Source organism: Corapipo altera, unplaced genomic scaffold, assembly GCF_003945725.1.
Source record: "Corapipo altera isolate COAL_440 unplaced genomic scaffold, ASM394572v1 65, whole genome shotgun sequence".
In the NCBI taxonomy this organism is placed as follows: Eukaryota; Metazoa; Chordata; class Aves; order Passeriformes; family Pipridae; genus Corapipo; species Corapipo altera.
The window spans coordinates 572402-592071 of NW_020884891.1; the positions used below are offsets into that span (position 1 = coordinate 572402).

General features: G+C 42.4%; 1 protein-coding gene across 2 annotated transcripts in view; it reads right to left on the reverse strand.

Annotated features, from left to right (window-relative positions):
• Positions 1–17043: 17043 nt before the first annotated feature.
• RPS6KA6 (ribosomal protein S6 kinase A6) overlaps positions 17044–19670 on the reverse strand; it is a 31062-nt gene continuing 28435 nt past the window's right edge. For both annotated transcript variants that reach the window (XM_027645243.1, XM_027645244.1), the window contains 2 exons: positions 18208–18348; positions 17044–17307 (listed from right to left, as the gene is read on the reverse strand). In XM_027645243.1, the coding sequence (XP_027501044.1) occupies positions 17182–17307; positions 18208–18348 (267 nt within the window). In that variant the 3' untranslated portion in view covers positions 17044–17181. The remainder of the gene's footprint in view (positions 17308–18207; positions 18349–19670) is intronic.

Consider the following 19670-nt stretch of genomic DNA (forward strand, 5'->3'; position numbering starts at 1 on the left):
TGACCATCAACAACCCCATTATAAATCTGTCCTGGAAGTGTTTTCCCGGGATCTGAGGGGCTCCATGTTGCCTGTGCCATCGTGGGGCCGAAGCCAATGGACTCAGAGCAGCCTCACACTGTGGCAGGGACAAGGCAGAAATTCAAACATTAAAGCAGAAATTCAAATATTAAAGCAGAAATTCAAATATTAAAGCATAAATTCAAATATTAAAACATTTTGTGTGGCAAAATCACGTTCAAACCCCAACCAACATTTGGGCCCTGTGATATTATAGTTCAATATTATCATTGGTAACACTTAATAAATTACTGTTACATGTCATTCATGGGCGAGTGGAGGGACTGTAAGGCTGTTAAAGCATTAAAATGTTGAACTTGCTGCTTACCAAAGCCATCCTTTTGACTGAAGTCACTCTAATATAGCATTGTTAACTTAAAACTAATTTGCCTTTGCAAAGCTTTCTTTTCTAATTAAGTCTTTAAAGTTTCTAACCCTCTTTCTGCAAGTCCAAAGCTTCATTGCACTTAAATAACAAAGTCTGCCAAATGTTTTTGCCTCCACACTTGGCCCTGTGTTGGGACTTTCCCAGTCTATATTATTTGATAAATAAAATTTAGAGCCCAAACTGAGATGGGGAGTGACTGAACTGAGATGGTGCAGCTGATCAGCATCCAAAGGCACTGGGAAATCCATGGAAAGGGAGTCCTGGGGACAGGATGACCAGGGACCATCTGAGCCAGGCTCATCCAAAGGGAACACCCTGCCTGCCATCACCTTCCTCCTTCGTTCTGCAACACTGAATTGCACCAAAGGTAGTAATAAAACAAGTCTTCAGCCTCGTAGCAGAAAAATTAAATTTGCCATTATTATTCCTCCACGCAAATCCTCGTGGAAGAGTCGGGTCTATTTGCACGAAGCAACCGTGTTTCATATTGCTCTGGCTCATCCCAATGTCTTTAGAGGTCATCAAACTCAACAGTTAAAAAAATTAATCTGAGAATTTACAGCAGTTAAATACAGCTAAATAATTAATGATGAGGAAATTGAACTTCCCGTTGAGATTGGATTAGGAGCCAATGTGGGACACCACTGCTGTAGAGCATGTTTCCCTGGGGAACCCCCCAGCAAAAATCAGCCTCTTTATTGCTTTCCATATCACTAATAAAATATGAAAGGAGAGAATACAATAATATTTTCATATCATATTAATGACCTTCAGAATGCAATCAGAGCAGCAGCTCTCACTGAGCAATTTGCTAACATAATATAAAATTGTTAATGTGATATGAAGGTCACCGAGACGGGAGAAAAATTGAGTGTAATGGCACAGACTGACCTGGGCTTTTTAGCAACAAGAACAATTAACTTCCAACTTCATTTTTGCAGGGTGCAGCTGCAGCCCAGGCTGGTTCTTCACAGGCTTTACCACACCTTTCTCCCTCTGGAAAAATAGCTCTGAGAGGTCCTGCCATCCTAACCAGGTGCCTTGAGCTCCTTGGAGGGACATCACTGGGTCATGGAAAGCAGATTTCTCAAGGAGAGAGAAAGCTCTGGAAGATCCAGCAAGAAAAGCTTTGGTTCAAGGGGATTTATGGGAAAGAAAAGAACAACAATATTTTTAGTGGAACCACGTATTTAAAAATTAAAATATTTCAAAATTACAGGAATTATTTTGCTCCTGAATAAAACTGATATGTTTAGGTTTGGTAGTTTAAACATAAGAATGTCCAACAGGAAAGTTCTGAGCAACTTTAAAATCAAGGATTTTTTAATTCTTTAAAAGAAAGCCCTATTCTGAAGTAGGATAACTTGCTTTTCACCATGTAAACAATGTTCCTGGAGTACTACAGAGCATGGAGAGCAGCGAGCATGGTAAAGTCATTTTTCTAAGGTATTCTAACGAAACAAACCTAGTTAGAAGAGAAACTAAACTCTGCCCTTGATCCCCTGTGCAAACTTTAAGCCTCTTGTTTCAAGTCTCCCCATCTGGTCTCATGTTAAAGGGGGCACAAACTGCAGATATCTTTGTGAAATGTCCCAAAATGTTCCCTTGTGGGAAAACAGAAAGGGGGTAAAAAAAATAAAAATCACATGTTGTTTCTCTGCCATTGGAATCCTCTTCCAGACCCTCCAAAACTCCTCCCTGGAGCTCACGTGAATCTCAGCATGAACATTATCCTACAGTAGGGCCCTCTACGGCTTAACAAGTTGTTCCATGAAAAGTTGTCCTGTTTTATTAACTTTGGACAGTCTGGTTTCATTTGATGCCTCTATAAGGGACTTTCTCAAAAATGTTTGGAAAAATTCTTAAAAAAAAATGAAGTTATTCTTCCACCGATTAGAGTTTTTTCTAATTACACCAACATCATCACAACAAAGTGAAGATCTGATTGAAACCAATGCAAAAGTGAAATTTCTTCTGAACAGCAGGAATGGGTCAGACCATGTCTTTGTTTCCATAAACACAGGTTTTCTCCAGGGACTTTAATATTCTGAATGGCAAATACAGCAGGGAAAAGCATGTGGGAAGCCATTCTTGAGCTGCAAGAGGGAATCTCCTCCTGGAGACTCATTTTGCTGTCTGAGTGAAAGCCCCTTTATATGTATTTTATACAGGAATTGATTGGTATTTAATTAACCTGCACTTTATGCCATAGTCAATCTTTAATTAAATGCATCCTTAAGCGTAGGATTTAGAGCGTTACCAGAACGAGTGTAAGTGCAGAGAGTGATTTTATGTTTCCCCCATAAAAAACAAACAAGGAATGAAGGAAAGAGCTGCTTGGAAGAAAGAAACTCCTCAGCAAATACAAAACTCTGTGCAGGAGCCTTCCACCCAGAGAAGGAGACATCCAAAAATTCCCCATTGGATGTGGGGATTCATGGAGGGTTAACGCAAAACAGCAGCAAGGCTTGGAAGGAAGGAGACCCTCCAACTTCCATGAGTTCTTTGAAGCTCAAAGCTTTGAAAAACAAGCTCCAGAAAAAAAAAAAAGAAAAAAAAAGAAAGGAAAAAACTCAAAGGTATTATGGAAAACTCTATAATGTAAACTGCAGTGATGAATTTTAATATCTTAAGTAGCTAAATATTGTTTAAATAAGTATTTTTACTGAGCGGTGAAAATAACATCATCATTATTTTATAATTTGCAACAAAAGCCTCTTTCCATGCCAGCCTGTGTCTGCTTTCTCTGCAAAATCCTGAGCCTTCTCACACAAGAATGCTGAACACAACAAAGTTTAGAGTCGACTTCTTTTCCACTGCCTTGTAACACTCACCCTCCTCTGATTACCTTACCTTTACTCCCTGAACACAGACGGGTTCCTCCCTGTGTGGGTCAGAGCTGCCTGACCAACAGCAGCTCTGGTTTATCCTCAGGATGTGGAGAAAAGACACACATCAAGCCTCATATCAAAAGAGGCAAAATAAAGATTTTGAAAGAAGATACCCATGAGAGGAACTTACCAAGACAAGGCTCACTGGAGTGGGAATCCCCCCTCCCAGACAGCTGCTCCCAGGGGAGAGCCCCCCACTACCCTGGGTGGGCTTCCACACACAGGACCCACTTCAAGGTGCTCAGTCTACAAATAACACCAAAATTTTCAAAAAGTGTTGTCCCTTTACTCCCTCACCCCTCTGATTTGTAGCAGAAGCTGCCCATTTTTCCCACCTGCCATTCATTTCAACCTGCTAGGATTTGCTAAGGGGACAGTGGCTTTTCCCTCAGAAAAGCCAGTTCAATGTCTCCTGTTTATAAGCACTGGGACAGTGTCCTCTGGAGTCACCTCTTCCATGGACAAGCAAATCCAACTAATTTTCCTCCAAATGCTGTCTTATTTAGAGGTCAAGAGTCCCCACACAGGTTTGGAGTCGTTATTTACCAACCTACCAATATCAATGTGATGATTTCAGAGGAATTAACGTTCTGGCTCATTTACACGAGTATATGTTCTTACCTACAACCCCAAGCAAGGCAATTTCCAACCATTTCTAAAGAAGAAAAATCACATTATCCCCCACAGAAAAGCCCCTCCTCTGCAGGGCAGTGTATTTCCTCCATTTTCATACAGATTTCCTTAAGAAGACGTTTCTCAGACGTCCCATGGGCAACTGTTCAAGGCTTTCCCTGGCTGCAGCCTCGCATACAAATCAAATCAGTCCCAGCAGAGAGTCCTGCTTGGTTTGCCTGAGAGCAGTGGGGGTTTAGCACCGTGCCAGGGTGAGAATGAGGCCAACTTATGCCCACTTCTCCTTCCTTTCTATCAGTGAACAACAAATTAATGGGTAGAAACTTAACATATGGCATCAGGTCATGGTTAAGTAATATATCTACTTATATCCTCTGTTACCTGTGTCATGGAATATAGATAAGTGAACTTTGTGGGTTAATCCTGCCAGGTAAACAAAATTGGAAAGGGTTGGAAGGGACCTTAAAGATCATTAAGTTCCAACCCCTCTGGGCAGGGACACCATGATGTGTGGTTTTGAGATGCTGCCCTGCTTTATAAAAAAAAAAAAAAAAATTGAAAAAAAGAAGGTAAAAAATCAGGTTTGGGACAAACCAGGAATTATTGAATGTTGTAAATGAGAAGGAGGAATATTGTTTAATGGAAACATATGATGCACCAGGAATTATTGAATGTTGTAAATGAGAAGGAGGAATATTGTTTAATGGAAACATATGATGCACCTACTGTTAGCCCACGGTTCAATCTATGGCAACACCTTTTTTTCCTATAAATGTCAAGAACTGGGGAAGGAAGGGGAGGGAAGCAAAAAAGGGAAATTCCCAGCTCAGGAAGGAAGAATCACTGGGTTTCAAGCAGTCTGGGATCACGAACTACCAGAAGTAAACTAAGAGATACTTAACATTGAAAGTTCCATCTAGGGTGTCCTGTGCAGGGTCAGGAGCTGGACTCGCTGATCCCGATGGGTCCCTTCCAACTCAGCACATTCTGTGCTTTTATGAAGTGATGATGCACATCAGGCAAGATTTCATCTCCATGGGTGCAGAAATGCCCTTGGGGCTGGTGGCCACGTGTTTTGGTGGAGTTGGGACCTGGGATTTCCAGGATTGCTCCCCAGATGGGAGGCCACCAAACCCAGCTCTCACACAGAGGATTTTTCACCCTGTTTTTCTCCCAGTATTAAAAGAACATTTGTTTCACTTTCAAAAAGGCTAATTATACACAGAGCTCACCTCACCTGAATTAAAAATAAGAAGATGGAATATTTTCCCTCTAATACCCCAAAAGCTCAGGCACCCCAGCTGATTTCTATACTTGGTTTGAAAGGAAAAAGGAATCCATGTGTCCTGGTAGATCTGGGCTGAAATCTCGCCTCATTGTAGCTCCAGATGGAGGGATTTTTCCAAGGAAAGCATCTCGAGTACAACCATCTCTTTTCAAAGCCTTGACACACATTTCTATGGCTCCTGACTTACAGTGGTGGAAGGTCACGGGCCCCCCTCACACTCTTTGGGTCCCTTTTCCGTTGACGAAAGGTCTCACTGAGCAACTCAGTTTGGAGACAATGATCCATGAAGAGACTCATGGCTTTCCTAGAAAATAAAGTCTGTCTAAATCATTTAAGCAGGATAACGCCTTCTTCCTTCATGGCAAAAAGTGTCTTTCACTGCCTGTCTTATCTTTGTTATGAAAAAAAAAATGCCTTTCATTCAACTTGCAGCACAATGATCTTGTCCCACCAGTACCAGACATTCCCTCTGCCCGAGCCCATGTCTCCTAGCATTGGGTCTCCAGCATGAATAATTTCTCTGCACAGGCCTGGCAGTGGGCACAGCACAGGTTTTCTTGACATCTCTCCACCCAGCCTGCCTCCCCTCAGCCCCCTGGCTCCGCTCCCCCTGGGCGGGCGGGACACGGAGCACCGGGAGGGTGGGATGGGGCGAGCGGAGACGGCTGATCCAGCGGTACATGATCCTACAGAAAACACCTCTGGAGCACCCACAGCAAAGAGGCTCCAAAATACCCCCAGCAGGCCAAAATCTGGACACTGTCCCATCTGTCCAACCTGTGTCTGTCTCCATAATCTGGCAAGAACTGGGTGTGCCTGGACAAGGTGCCAGCTGTACCCTCTCCATGGCTGCACACAGCTCCTCCTCCATCCCAAAATGAGCTCATCTGTTCGACTTTATGTCCCTCCTTCAAGATTAGCCAGAAAGAGGAGCCATTTTTTTGGGCAGAGTTAATTAAAAGGAGGATGAAAAGGCTGGTTAAAGGCAAGAAATAATCAAACAAACTTTTGGCCAGTCATGATGAGCTCGTGCAGTTCCTGATATCAAACAGCCCAGAGAGAAATGGGAATCTTTCTAAGGCATGAAGGAATGTACCAACAAACAGCAAGCAGGATCCTTGGTATTCTGACATTTGAAGTGTTTAATGTGAAGAGAATTTATGTGCAAGTTCAAGCAGAAATCAGCACTTGCCAGAGCAGACACAACTGAATTCAGTATCATCTGTACAACTGTTCACCCCTCTGGCCTTGAAGCACATCAAATGCAAGTCCTACATCATCAAGACACTACAAAAAGAGGTTTTTCCCAGTGAACCAGCAGCCTGCATTCCATCCTAGCAACATTCTGCCCTTTCTCAGGGTGAAATTGCTGCGAAACAAAAACTTTCTGCCTGCCTAAAACAAACTCCTTGGGTGAGTGTCTATCTCTGCTCCATTCTCCACCTCTGCTATACCCAGTAATTTGCTTTGTTTTCGTGATATTTAGGATTAAGTTATTACATTTCCAGATATTTCCCTGTAGACATTTTCTTAAATAGCTTACGTTGCAATAGTAATAATCCTTTGGATGGTCCAGCTGATTGTTCACCTGATTTCCTTTCACCAGGGTAGGGCTGTAAATTAGATCTCTTCTTCTCCAAAGTTTTCTTGGATGAATGGTTTCATTAATAAGAAAAGAAACAGAAATCGATTCAAGCCTTCAAAAGGCTCTGAAGAAAAATAATTTCAAAGTAAAGAGAATTTAGAAATTTCAAAGCCCAGAGAAGAAGAAAAAAACAAAGGACTTTATCTCACTTCTATAAATCCTACCTTAAAAAGTAAAGTGAAAATACAGCAGGTTAAAGAATCTTGCCAAGAAATGCAAAATATCACAGGTAGAGATTTTTTTAGTGTTTCTTTCCTGGTGACTTTAAAATAAAACATCAATAAATTTTTTTAATGGCTTAGAGGATAAATTTCCCTTTTTACTTTCATCCAAGCACTAAACTGCACATGGCAATCCCCGCATCCCAAAAATTACTTCTCCTGATCTCACACCTTTGTCCAACAGCAGGGACACCTGGGTCACACCTCACCCTGCTAAGCATCGACGTCGCATTTGCACACACTCAGAAAAAGGAAAATTTGGAGGGAATTGGGGTTTTTATTGATGAGCAGGATCTTCCTCCAACAAGAGCTGCAAGCAAACACTTCTGCTGAACAGCCCACCAAGTGTCACTGGCAGCAAATCATCCTGTTCTGAGCCCTGGAGGATTTGTAAGGACATTTGAAGGCATGTGCTGGGGCATAAATCATCCGCGGCGCACGGTTGATTCATGTGGAATTTCAGTTGGTTCACTCTGAACTCCAAACAATTACCACCGGGGGGAATCTCAGAAAATGTCTCTTCCCCTGGGATGAAAGCACCTAAATCAAGCTCAGTTTCAAGGCACAAAAAATTAATGGTGGGTTTTCTCATCTCAACATGCAGGAAGCTCTGCTCATAAATCCCCACAGAGCTCAGGCTCAGATAATTTTAAGCATCACACAAGCCCCAGATGCAAAATTTATATTAAAAGCTCACCTAACCTGTGAAAACCTCTTCATCCTCACTATTTTGTTTTCACTTGAGAAAACCCCTAAAAATATTAAATATATTACAATAATATATTTTAATATATCATTATATAAAGATACATATTAAAATATTCAGAAAACCATGAGATTGTAAAATCAAGAATCCTTGATGTTGTTTGATCCCAGGAAAAGTTTAGATACAGATATTTTTAAACAAGGTAAAGTGCTGTTCATCCAGATAGCTGGGGTTCAGAGCAAGGTGGTCTCCACGTGCCACCACCCTGACTAAAGGACATAAAAAATGGATTGAGGTTACATGGAAGAAAATATTGCCCCAGCAAAGGAAAAACAATTTCTGATTTAGTAAATTAATCAAAACTTCAGTTGATCCACTTTGTATTTTCTTCATCTTTACTTTCCAACAATTTAGGGCATTTTTTTTTAAATTAAATACAAAGGCCTCCCCGAGTGTCAGAAAATTAATTACTCTTGGCATTTATTAGCTATTCATTTCTGTTTAAAACATGCTTTATAATTCATTAAAGTACCTCAAAAATTAAATTCTTAACAGCCCTAGGCCCAAATTATATTTAAGTAAGAAAATTAAGCACAGTAATAAATAGTGAAGAATTCTGAAATATTAATTTGGCCTGTAGCATTTCAAATGTTTATTTGCAATAATTACTTTGAGACCAAGTTTACATTGCCTTTGTCAGGAGTTTGCTGGGATCTTTTAAGTTGCTAATTTCCTCAAATCTGCCCTTATTCCCTCCCTGACAACCATTACCAGAGCATCTAAATCAGCTCTTTCAGTTGTTTTTGAGTTTGATAATTTTTCGTGGGGCACAGGGAATGAGCAATCCCACTAATTCCTGGGCTGGAGCTCTTAAGTAACATGAGGTTCATTTTCTTCTCCTCTGTCTCCACCAGGAGCCTGAGCAGCACAAGGAAATCCCTTATTTTGGGGTTTTTTTAAAGCCCATCTCATCCAACCCTCTGCCAGGGGCAGGGACACCCTTAACTGGATCATAATGTGCTTTTCTGACTTAGCAAGGCAAGCCCTTAAATAACTTTTATTCCTAAATTCTCATCTTACTATCAGAATTTAAGGAGAGTTTTTCTATCATAGAGTTTACTCCAGATGCTGAACCCTGGAGTATCAGAGCATATTAAACTGCAATGAATTTCCTCATCAAAACAGTAAACATGTACAAAGTTGTATTTAAAGCATACTGGTGTTTATGTCACCTTTGCTTCAGTTCCACAGCTTTGAAAAGTCACTAAAAATATACACCTGGTCTCTATTTTGATCCAAAATGTTTCTATTTACCTCGGAAATCTGCATTTTCAGGGTTTTGCTCTAGATCAGAAGTAGCCAAATCTGCCTCTTGCTGTTGTTTCCAAATCAGGAGCTTTGTGCTTGGCTGCACAAATTCTGCGTGCTGAGGAGGGGCAGATGAAGTATTGCAAGAGGGGAGTTCCACATCCAGGCACTGCCCAGACATTCCCATGCCAGGTGTCCACGTGGATCCGTGTGCCATCCTGCCCACTCCACAATTCATCCTCCTGGAGGGCACAGGCTCCCCAGGGCAGTGGGCACAGCCCGAAGGCTGCCAGAGCTCCAGGAGGGTTTGGACAACGCTCTCAGGGACAGGGGGAGGGTGTTGGGGTGTCCTGGGCAGGGTCAGGAGTTGGATGGATGATCCCTGTGTGTCCCATCCAACTCGGGATAGTCTGTGATTTTATGATTCCTACTCTACTTTTCTCAGTGTTGCTACTGTTGGAAAATCCTTGCCCGGGTTTAAACTCTGGGTTCTGGGAGATGCTCCAAGGTTGGTCCTGAACAGTGAGCAGGAGCCGCTGGTGCTGCTTCTCTGCTCTTCAGCCAGAACAGATCATTGAGCAGCAGACCTGAAGCTGTTCCAGAAAATTTTCTGGGATATGAACACGAAGGGATCCCACAGAATCCCACCACCACAACCCACGGGCAGGAAAACAAGAGAACGAGCAGAACAAGGTGTTCTCGACAAGGAAAAATAAAAAAATTAAAATACCAAAACGCGATCGGATTCCAGCACCACAACTGAACTCCAGTTCCTGGCCGCGCATCCTCCAGCCGGGGAGGTTTCCCCGCGGGATAACTCTGGGAGGGAATGTCGAGGAGCGGCGGGTCGCTGCCTCCATCTCCCGGGAGCTGCGGGGAGCGCAGGGCGGCGGCGGCTCCCGGCGTTCCCGGGGATCCGCGGGACCAGCCCGGCTTCGGGGATGGAAAAGGGGAGGCTGCGACCCCCGGACCCCCCGCGGGTCCCCCGGGACGGGCTCAGCCAGCGGGAACAGCCACAAACGGCTCCGGGATGGGACCAACCCGGCCCGGCACCGGCGGGGCTCGGCAGCGATACCCCCAGCCTGGCATTGATACCCCCAGCCTGGCACCGACATTCGCCGTGGTTTTGGGCTCGCTGTGACTCTGTACCCATCTGGAGGTTTCTTCCATGTCCCTTCTCCCTGCCTGCACCCCAAGTATCAGGATTTTCCTTCCGATCCCCAAGGAGAACCCCCCCCGAGGGGTTACCTGGCTGCCCCCGGCAGGACCCACCGCGGCTGTGGTGAAGGCACATTTTCTCGCTCCGGCGTCCGACAGCCCAGTTGAAGTGATAACAACTTCCAAGGCTCGATGTCCCCGGGATCTGCTGCTCCATCCTACCCTCAGTAACACTGGGATTCAAACAGTTTTGGGTTTAGGCTCTCAAGAGAAGAGCAGTGAAGAATTGTATCCCCTCTGTGCAGCAGCCCCCGGGGCTGTGCTTCACCCCTGCTACTCGCTGCTTCCTCCCCCCTGACACGACTGAATTCAGACCAAAACAAGTGGAAGACGACAAAATACCTGTTCTTGGGGAAAATTGCTAAACGAAAATTAAAATAAATACAGTTAAATCCTTATTTTGCCTCCACTTCCAGCAGACACGTGCTCCCTCTTCCTGCTACGTGCCAGTGCTGGGGCAAAGGTGGGAGCGTTTTCTTTACTTTAAAACATTGTCCACCACATAAAAGCCCCAAAGAGATGTGGGAACGTGCCTCTTAACAATCATAAAGCTTCAGAGATGAATAATGAGAAAAACAGCTCCTGAGAACCAAGATGTGCAGGAAAACAAGGAGAGCAGGATGTGACTAAGGCACATTCTAGAGTTCCTTTTTTAACACTTGGCTTGTCCCTGGTGCTTGGTTTCTGAAAACCTTCAGTAAGGTTGGTTTTTAATCCATGCCTTGTCTCTTCTCCCACCAGCAACATCTTCACCAAGCCTACAGGAACCCACTGAGACTTTGGGGTTTTCAGGGCTATTAAAAGTATTTTAGAGTAACATTTTTGGCCAATTTGGTTATTTTTTTCCTGCCTACCTTCAATGAAATCAAGAAAATCATCACCATCCTGGAATCTTTTTTACCTGTTGCCTCCTATATGGTTTCAGTCACTCACCAGACAAGCTCCAAAGTGCTTTTCTGTGAGCAAATATCACTCAACAGATGGACCTGAAGCAACCATGGGAGAAACCCTTCTGTGCCTTGGGAATGATGGAAAAAAAATATCCATAAGCCATTTTGAATACAAACAGCACCAGGAGTTACCAAATACCTCAGGAGCGATTTAAAATCCAGATATTGCAATTTAACATCAATGCCATTACATAGAAATCTCATTTTCCTGTGCCATGACGGGGATTATCCTGAGCTGTTCCATTCTCTGGCAGTGAGAACATCATCAACATTTGGCTTTGCTGCAACAGTTCACGTTTAGGACAGAGGAGTTCAATAATCTGCAATGATTTACCATCATAACCCTGCCCAGGTGTCTATGTAGGGCAGTTATTAATGTGATTCCTGGCACTTGTAATCCAAGTTGCTATTTTCAAAGGACCAGATCTTTGCAGGAAAATTATTTTCTCTTAATGCATTAACTCAAATTTAACAGATACCTGAAAAACACACAGAAGGTAGATCATCCCACCCTAACACATCAATCCTACCAGTGAATGTCTGTTTTATTACAAGTGTGGCATGAAACACTTGACTGAGGATAAATTCATAAAAAGCTCTTGATGTATGTGAGATTTTTTGCAAGGTTTACCAAGTAATACAGTTTATATTTAATTTAGGAATGCTTGCTCATCCATTAAAAGGCAAAAAAAAAAAAGAGTTGGTGAACTTCCAAATCATAAGTGATGGATTTCTGTCAATTATAAAATGTTATGAATTTGCAACTTTTCTATTCTAGTGCTCAAGGAACTGCCAGCTATTTAAAAATGTACCTTTAGGATTATTCACAAAGTTTAACAAAAATAAATACCATTTTGAGGTTGTTTTGGTATGTTGCAATTTGGCAACAGCACCAAGAAAACCACCACAGCACACCCTGCACTGCCAGACTCAGCCTTGCAAGAAGAGGAGAACGTAGTACAATGCAAACTTTAATGTCAATATATACAGAGCTTTAAAGAAAACATTTCTTTTAAAATTAAATGAAATAAATACAGTATGATACAAAATCCACAATATGCTTTCAGAGAGAGAGAAAATGACAGTTACAATATCTGAGAACGGGGACCTTTTGGATAGTTCCACCTTTGAAGTACCTCAGAGAGCACGGAGTTCATTGCACTGCTCGCGGTTAATGCCCTTTCGGAGCCGGAGATTGGTCACTGCTCCCGCGCCAGAGGAGCTTCAGCTCTGCCCAGGGGATCAGTGCAAGATGCCACAGTGCTTGGGACATGGTGACAGTGCAACTCATTGACAACACTGCTCCAAAGCCCAGGGCAAAACACCCAAACCTGAACCCCTGGTCCTGCAAAGGAGACTCACCCCCAGCATCTTCAGCTGTCACAGAAAAACCCCCAAAGAGGATTCAGTGTTATTCAAACTCCCTATTGGTAATGAGCTGTTGCCCAAATATCGAGATATAATCAATCCAATATCTTCTAAAGCTTTCAGAGAAAGTTTGCTTTCATTACACAGGAAAAAGCTTGAGAAAAACCAGTTGCTGATGATCTTATGGGGGCTTCTAATTGTATGAATTATTATAATGCTCAAGTCAGCTTTAGCTACACACTCAGGGTGGGGTTTTGCCAAATTTGTATTTTCTTCTATTCCCAAAAGAACATAAATTGGGGGAGCAAACATTTAAGAACTACACTGAAGCAGAGACAACCAGTATTCAGAATGTGCTGAAGCAGAGGATGTTAATGCAGAAGGATGGCACAGTGTGAATGTGGAGGGTGTTACCAACAGGTACCAGCACACACCCAACAAGGTTTCTGAATTAACTTCCAAGGAGAACTGCATGGTTTTTAACCTTACAGGATTATTTAAGGGCTCTATTATCATCACAGCTTCAGGAGCCTTCTGAAAACTTGTGAGAAAGAAAAATTTGCTCCTCTCTTCCCCTCCCACAAATATTCACAAACTTTTAATTCTGGATAGGACTGAAAAAACTTAAGTGCTACAGAAGTACATAAACCCCCACGTCTGCACTGATATTTTAGCCTAATTTCACTGATACAAATCAGAATTATTATAGCCTTGTGTAATCCATTTAACTCAAACCTACAGACCAGTCTGTAACCATTGCAAGGAACTTCCAACTGCTGAAGTTTGCTTGAGGTTATTTTAACCACTGGACAAATGAAGATCAGCTCTGAAAAATGAACTGAAACAGGGAAGACAGAATTCAAGCTCGACATGACTGACATGGGTGAGGTTTTGGATTCCCTCTCTGGATGCAGGGACATTTAAACCACACTACAGCGAACAGCACACTTGGAGCACCTGCACCTCAGGCTCTTGGTGTGGTCAAGAATTTACTGGTTCTAAGGAAAACAGGAAAAAGAGCCAAACCCACACAACAGTGAGACTACAGTAGCCACAGAACAGTGGCCTGACTGAACCCACCCAGGCAAAGCTCTCAGTGTGGGCACTCTGTGTCACCCACCACTGGCTCACACCGAGGCCACTGCAGAGTTTTTGGGTATGTAACAGGAATACAAGAGTCCCTCACTTTTTATCAAAAGCATAACTGAAGGTGGAAATGGTGATATCCAAGGGGTGAAAGAACAGCAGAGCATGTCCTGAGCCTGCTCCAGCTCCAGCTGATGTCCGTGGGATCTGCTCTCTGTGCACCAGAGACCTGGAGCTTATTGATAATTATCACCAAACATCAGAGCAGGAGCTTTGCTGGCAGTAACAGAAGCCACTGCCAAAATATTGTACCATTTAAGTTTTAGTCCTGTGGGAACTCCTCTAGCCTGAATGCCTATTTCTCTGTAATTACGAGCCTTTGTAAAAATCTGACTTACTTTTTCCCCTAACTCAGTAAAGCAATTTGTAAACTTCAGCTGTGCCCAGATGATATGAAAGTGAAACCCTTTGCACTGACCTTTCACTCCAGGAAGAGCACGTTCCAGTTACCTGTTCCTCCCTTTCAAACATTTAACTGACAGCCCATGAGCAGCCCATGCTACTTTTATATCACAAAACCTAAGCTGGGAAAAGAAGGGATGAGAAATACAGAAGAAATTCCAGAAGGAGCATCTCAAGGATGATCATTACATACAGAAAGAGTAAACTGCACGTGAACTCTTCTGTATTCCTGCACATCCAAAACGTTTCAGAGATTGATATGTTGAAATAGTCATAGCAAGGGAACTTTCCTCCCCAAATTAAGGATTACAATTGGCATACCAGGGTACACTGGCCTGTCAGATATAACATATCCATGTTTTCCTCGTGATAAGACAACTTTGTCATGTTGCAGTCACTGAAACTTTGCTTTTACCCCAGGAGTACATTTCTCCTAAAGGCCAGGAGTGATATGAAACCAGCAGGGATAACTTTAGAGATGTTTTACTCTGCTAAGAATCAGAACATCCACCCTGTTTGTGTTCTTTGCCTTGTCTGTGTACTTCTCCTCTCACCACCTTTGTGCTGCACATCAAGAACAACTTCAGTACCTTCAGCTGCTTCCAACTGCTCTTGTGCAAAATGCTTTTAAGGTGCTTATAATGTGGTGCTTCTACAAGCTAAAAGAAAATACCAATAGAAACACTGTTAAATGATTCATGGGTAAAGCCATTAAAGACCAGCTGCTGCCTTACAGGAAAGCTGAAGACAATGCAAGTTTGACATTTCCATTGTGTTCCAGGCCTTGCATTTACCTCTCATCCCCACCACAGCTTTTACTGCTACATTTCAACCCACATCACAGCTTGACCTTGGCTCAGGGAGCTTCGTTTCCACCACTTTGTTTTTTTTTTTTCTTGAGTGAATTCAAGTTTTTCTGTGAATTAACATCAGAATTATCCTGACAGAGTATGGACAAGAGGTTTACAGGCATTCTTGCTGGCAAACGTCTCCAGAGTAAGGAAAAGGAAGATGAACCAGCTGCAAAAGGGGCAGATTTCGTCCTAAACAAGAAGCTTTTCCAGGAAGCAGTTGTGTTCTTTCAGAAGCTTTCAAGCATTTCAAACAGGCACCTCTAAACTAGGCACATATGGCCCCTAAAGCTTCCAACACCTATCAACATTCCAGAAATTCCACATGGGGTATGTTCTGCATGATACAAAGAGCACACCTATGTTTGCTATACTCAGGAAGTCTCAAATCTAGATATACTCAGACCTAACTATTTGGCCAGGTAATTCCCATCTTCCCCCACCACAACAGAAGAAAGCAGCTTATCTAACAGAACTTCCAACATCCCCAAGTACTTCACAGGTACAGACAAAACCCAGCCAACACCCTCTTGTAAGATCTGAGTTACTACCACCACTCCTGGTGGTTGGGCCAGAATTCTCTTGGGAAGTTTTTTTCCCTGCCTCAAAATGCCAAGTTCTGCCACCACTGGCATCCTGTAATTTGAAATTCAATGATGACAAACCAGATTTGATTTTTGGTCACTTGGATTTTCTACCTCTTCACAGTCTAATACCACTAATTTACTTAATATTTAAAATGTGTGTCTTTCTGCTACGAAACTACAACTCCTCAGTGTCTACAACTTTGGAAAACACTTTCATCTCTGCATGCATTAGTTCCCAGTCTACCAGCAGTTAGCAAAGGTTCTGAGGCAGAAAACTCCAAGATAATTCTGGCCCTGCAATTAATTTCCTCTTCATCACAGCACTTAGGAACAGCTCAAGTCCTAACACCAGACAGAGAGGGCAAGGGAGTGCTGGCAATAGGAATCTGTCCATAACTGTGACATTCCTTGGTCAGAATTCCCTTATCTGGGCACACTGCAAGGCTTATTTATTTCCCCAAGCTACCCCTACAGTTAGGCAAAGAGAATTTTGCATTTCTGTTCTGTAATATTTGTACATGCAGCGAGAGGTTCAGAGAGAAGCAACAACGTTCTATTAAAAAAAAAAATAAATCAAATAAATAAAAATCCACATGCCAAGTTCGTTATAATAAAGTGTCAGTTTGTGTCACATGCCAAACAAACCTCATATTCAATGGAAAGACTGCTGAGGGAAATAACACAGTGGTTTTACTAATGGATGGCAAACAAAAACAACAAAGGATTGAGCTGCATGATGTTGTCTCAAATGTTTTGAGATCTTACTTTTGACAGTTTATGCATATTTTAACTTTTTCCAGCACAGTGCAGGACACAATTTATGGTAAAAACTAAAAATGTTCATTTTCCTGTAAGAGGTCACAACCAGCACTTCTTTTGGGTCACAAGTGATCAAATTAAGTTGATGGGTCAAGTGCAGAATCTTCCACATCCCTTTGTTTGTATTTTCACATGAATTTATCAGTTACTGGCACCATGCAAACACAGACCTCCCAAATCAACACTAATGAACTGAACACTGGCACAAGACATGAGTCAACTCTGCATAATAGTCAAGGACAAGTGAAATGAATCAAGTTGAATGAAATAAGTGCCCAATTACAAAATTAGTTTGTCCTTCACAACGGGGCCTAAAGGTGTGAAGAAAAGAAAACTCCCACTGACACTTTATGTACAACTTGGTCATTGGCAACGGTCCCCTAAACCATTTTTTTTTTTAACTGAACCCAGCAAAACTATACAGAATGTGAAAGAATATTTGCAACAGATCTCAAAGGACAGTGTAGAGAAGTTCATTATGGTGTACCTGATGTTTAAATTAATTTAACAGATACAGCCTGTAAAACAAACACAGTATGAACCTGTGGATTTTTTTTTTTTCTTTTTAAAAAAAGGACTTTTACAGAATTCAAGTAGTGTAGCAGGAAACCATAGATGCCTTTTGATCACAGGTCAGGCAAAACAGAGCCACTTGTTGAGTTTCCCCCTTGCTTCTGTGTGCTCAGGTGTCCCAGTGGATCTATAAGTCTGTGGATGTGAGCTTTTTCATGCTCCGTCGCTGAGCTAAACTGGAGGCTGCAACAGGCTCTAACACTGGCTGAAATGTCTTGTGATTCAGTGCAGAATATGTAGCAGCCATGGCTCCCTAGGGGAAAAAAAATATAAAAAAATAATATATATATATATATATATATATATATATAAATATTTTTATCAGAAAATAAAGCAATTCAAAATTAAGTTCTCGATTAAACCCAAATTACTTATGGCAGGTCATGGGCATCTCTAAAGTTTGCTTGGAAAAATACATTTACTGCTGAATCCTTCCAATTCCTAAGCATGGGTGACATCTGACATGTCCTTTTCTTTCCTGGGTATTCCTTTTGTATACCTTAGATGTAGGAGTCACCTTTTAATGTAGGGCAGAATTAGTACCTTCCAAGCAAGATCAGCACCAATTTACCAAATACAGCAGGTTCAGTGGCTGTTCAGATCCTGACTCACGAGACAACTCAATATTAACTACCTTAATCTTTGAAAACACCCAGAAAAACCTCTTCCTTTGAACATAAGCTAAAAAAAATTATTTATCAATAATATCGAGAGGGACTTTATACAAGGGTGTGTAGTTATGGAATAAAGGGGACTGGCTTCCCACTGCCAGAGAGCAGGCTTAGAGGGAATACTGGGAAGGAATCCTTCCCTGTGAGGGCAGTGAGGCCCTGGTACAGGTTGCCCAGGGAGGATGTGGCTGCCCCTGGATCCCTGGAAGTGTCCAAGGCCAGGCTGGATGGGACCTGGAGCAACCTGGGACAGTGGGAGGTGTCCCTGCCCATGGCAGGGGGTGGCACTGGATGAACCTTAAGGTCCCTTCCAACCCAAACCATTCTATGAATTTCTCCTGTAGTTAAATCTGCAGGTTCTAGGGAAAACAAAAGAAAGTGATTTCCTGTTCTAAAGAACAGAAGGGAGTTCTGTCTGTAGCTCTGAACCAACCCAACCCACTGCACAGCCACCTCCCTGAGCACGATGCAGGGTGTTTTACCTTTACTAGATGAGGGGCATCTTGCCTGTTGAGCTGATAATGTGGCAGCTGGTCCCTGCAGGCAATCCAGGAATGCTTCAGCACCTGCTCTGCCGTGTACCTCTGGTGGGGATCCACGTGCAGCATGTGGGAGAGCAAGTCCTGCAGGAAAATCAAACACATTGTTCACTTCAAATCATCTTTAAAGCAGTACTGATGGCAGCAACGAGCAAAGTACCCACTGTGGCAGAGGGATTAACACAATGCACACACACACACCCAGATCAGGAGACAAATTGGATCTTTCTGTGCCTTGACACTGCAGAAGGCTCAAAACAATGTGTTGTACTATTGCAGCAGTTCAACAGAGCAAGCCTTTATTGCAAAGGAACTTACTGTGGTGCCTTTCATGTTTATTACTAATAGAATCTTTAAAAGACTAGAAATCCTATTAAAATTTAGCAGACAGAACTTATGGAGGAAAGCTGTTATTTGCAAACAGCTCTCCTTGTTCATTCTACATGTCTGGGGTCTGACTACACATTACAGTTGAATTAATTGACAGTGAAACACCAGCAATGAACTTTTTCTTCAAGGAACCACATAAAGAATAAATCCAACAGCAACGGACGCTTGGTTTTGCCTGTTAGAAGCATCAGCAATAAGCTACTAATTACAATGTTGGCCAAATGCAGAGTTGGCTGGGAAGGGCACAGAACAGAGACAGGAATAGTTTGAACTAAAAACAAAATATGGACAAGCTGACAGAATGTTCCCTTTGTTGGAGGTACAAAATGTTAAGCATTCTTAAATACACAGAAGTGAGTTTCTTGTGCTAAGATAGCAGCATTCTGAATCACTCCTACTGAACTGAACAAACAGTGCAGTTCCAAAGGATCAGGAAAAGATATTCTGATATTAGTAATTATTATTAATATTAATGCCAATCTTTAGAAAAGGTAACACTGGTGTTTAAGATACCTACACACCAGGTCAACACCAACCCCAGGGAACTGAGCGAGAGATGGAGTATTTTTAAATAAAAAGGGACAGCTGCATAATGAAGATTTTTGGCAAGATATGCAGATCTAATTGGTTGTTAAAGTACTAAGAAAGACAAGACACTCGATGACTTCAACAGAGAAATGACACTGTAAAAAATTCAACTTCATAGCAACACTGGGTAGCTACTAGAACTGACAGATAACTGTAAAAATCATCCTTCCACCAAAGGAATTCCACAAACACCAGATTTGGATTCTATTATAGCAGCCAAGCACTGGGAAAGACTGCCCAGGCAAACTGTTCAGTGCCCAACCCTTGGAGGTTTCTAAAGCCAGACTGAATAAAGCCCTGAGCCTGGTGAGACCTCCCAGCTGGCCCTGCCTCAAGCAGGAGGTTGCACCACGTGTCCTCCCCTGCAATAAAATTTACAGGTAAGAATAACAAACTGCCCTGACAGATCAGTCTAGTTATGGAGTTCA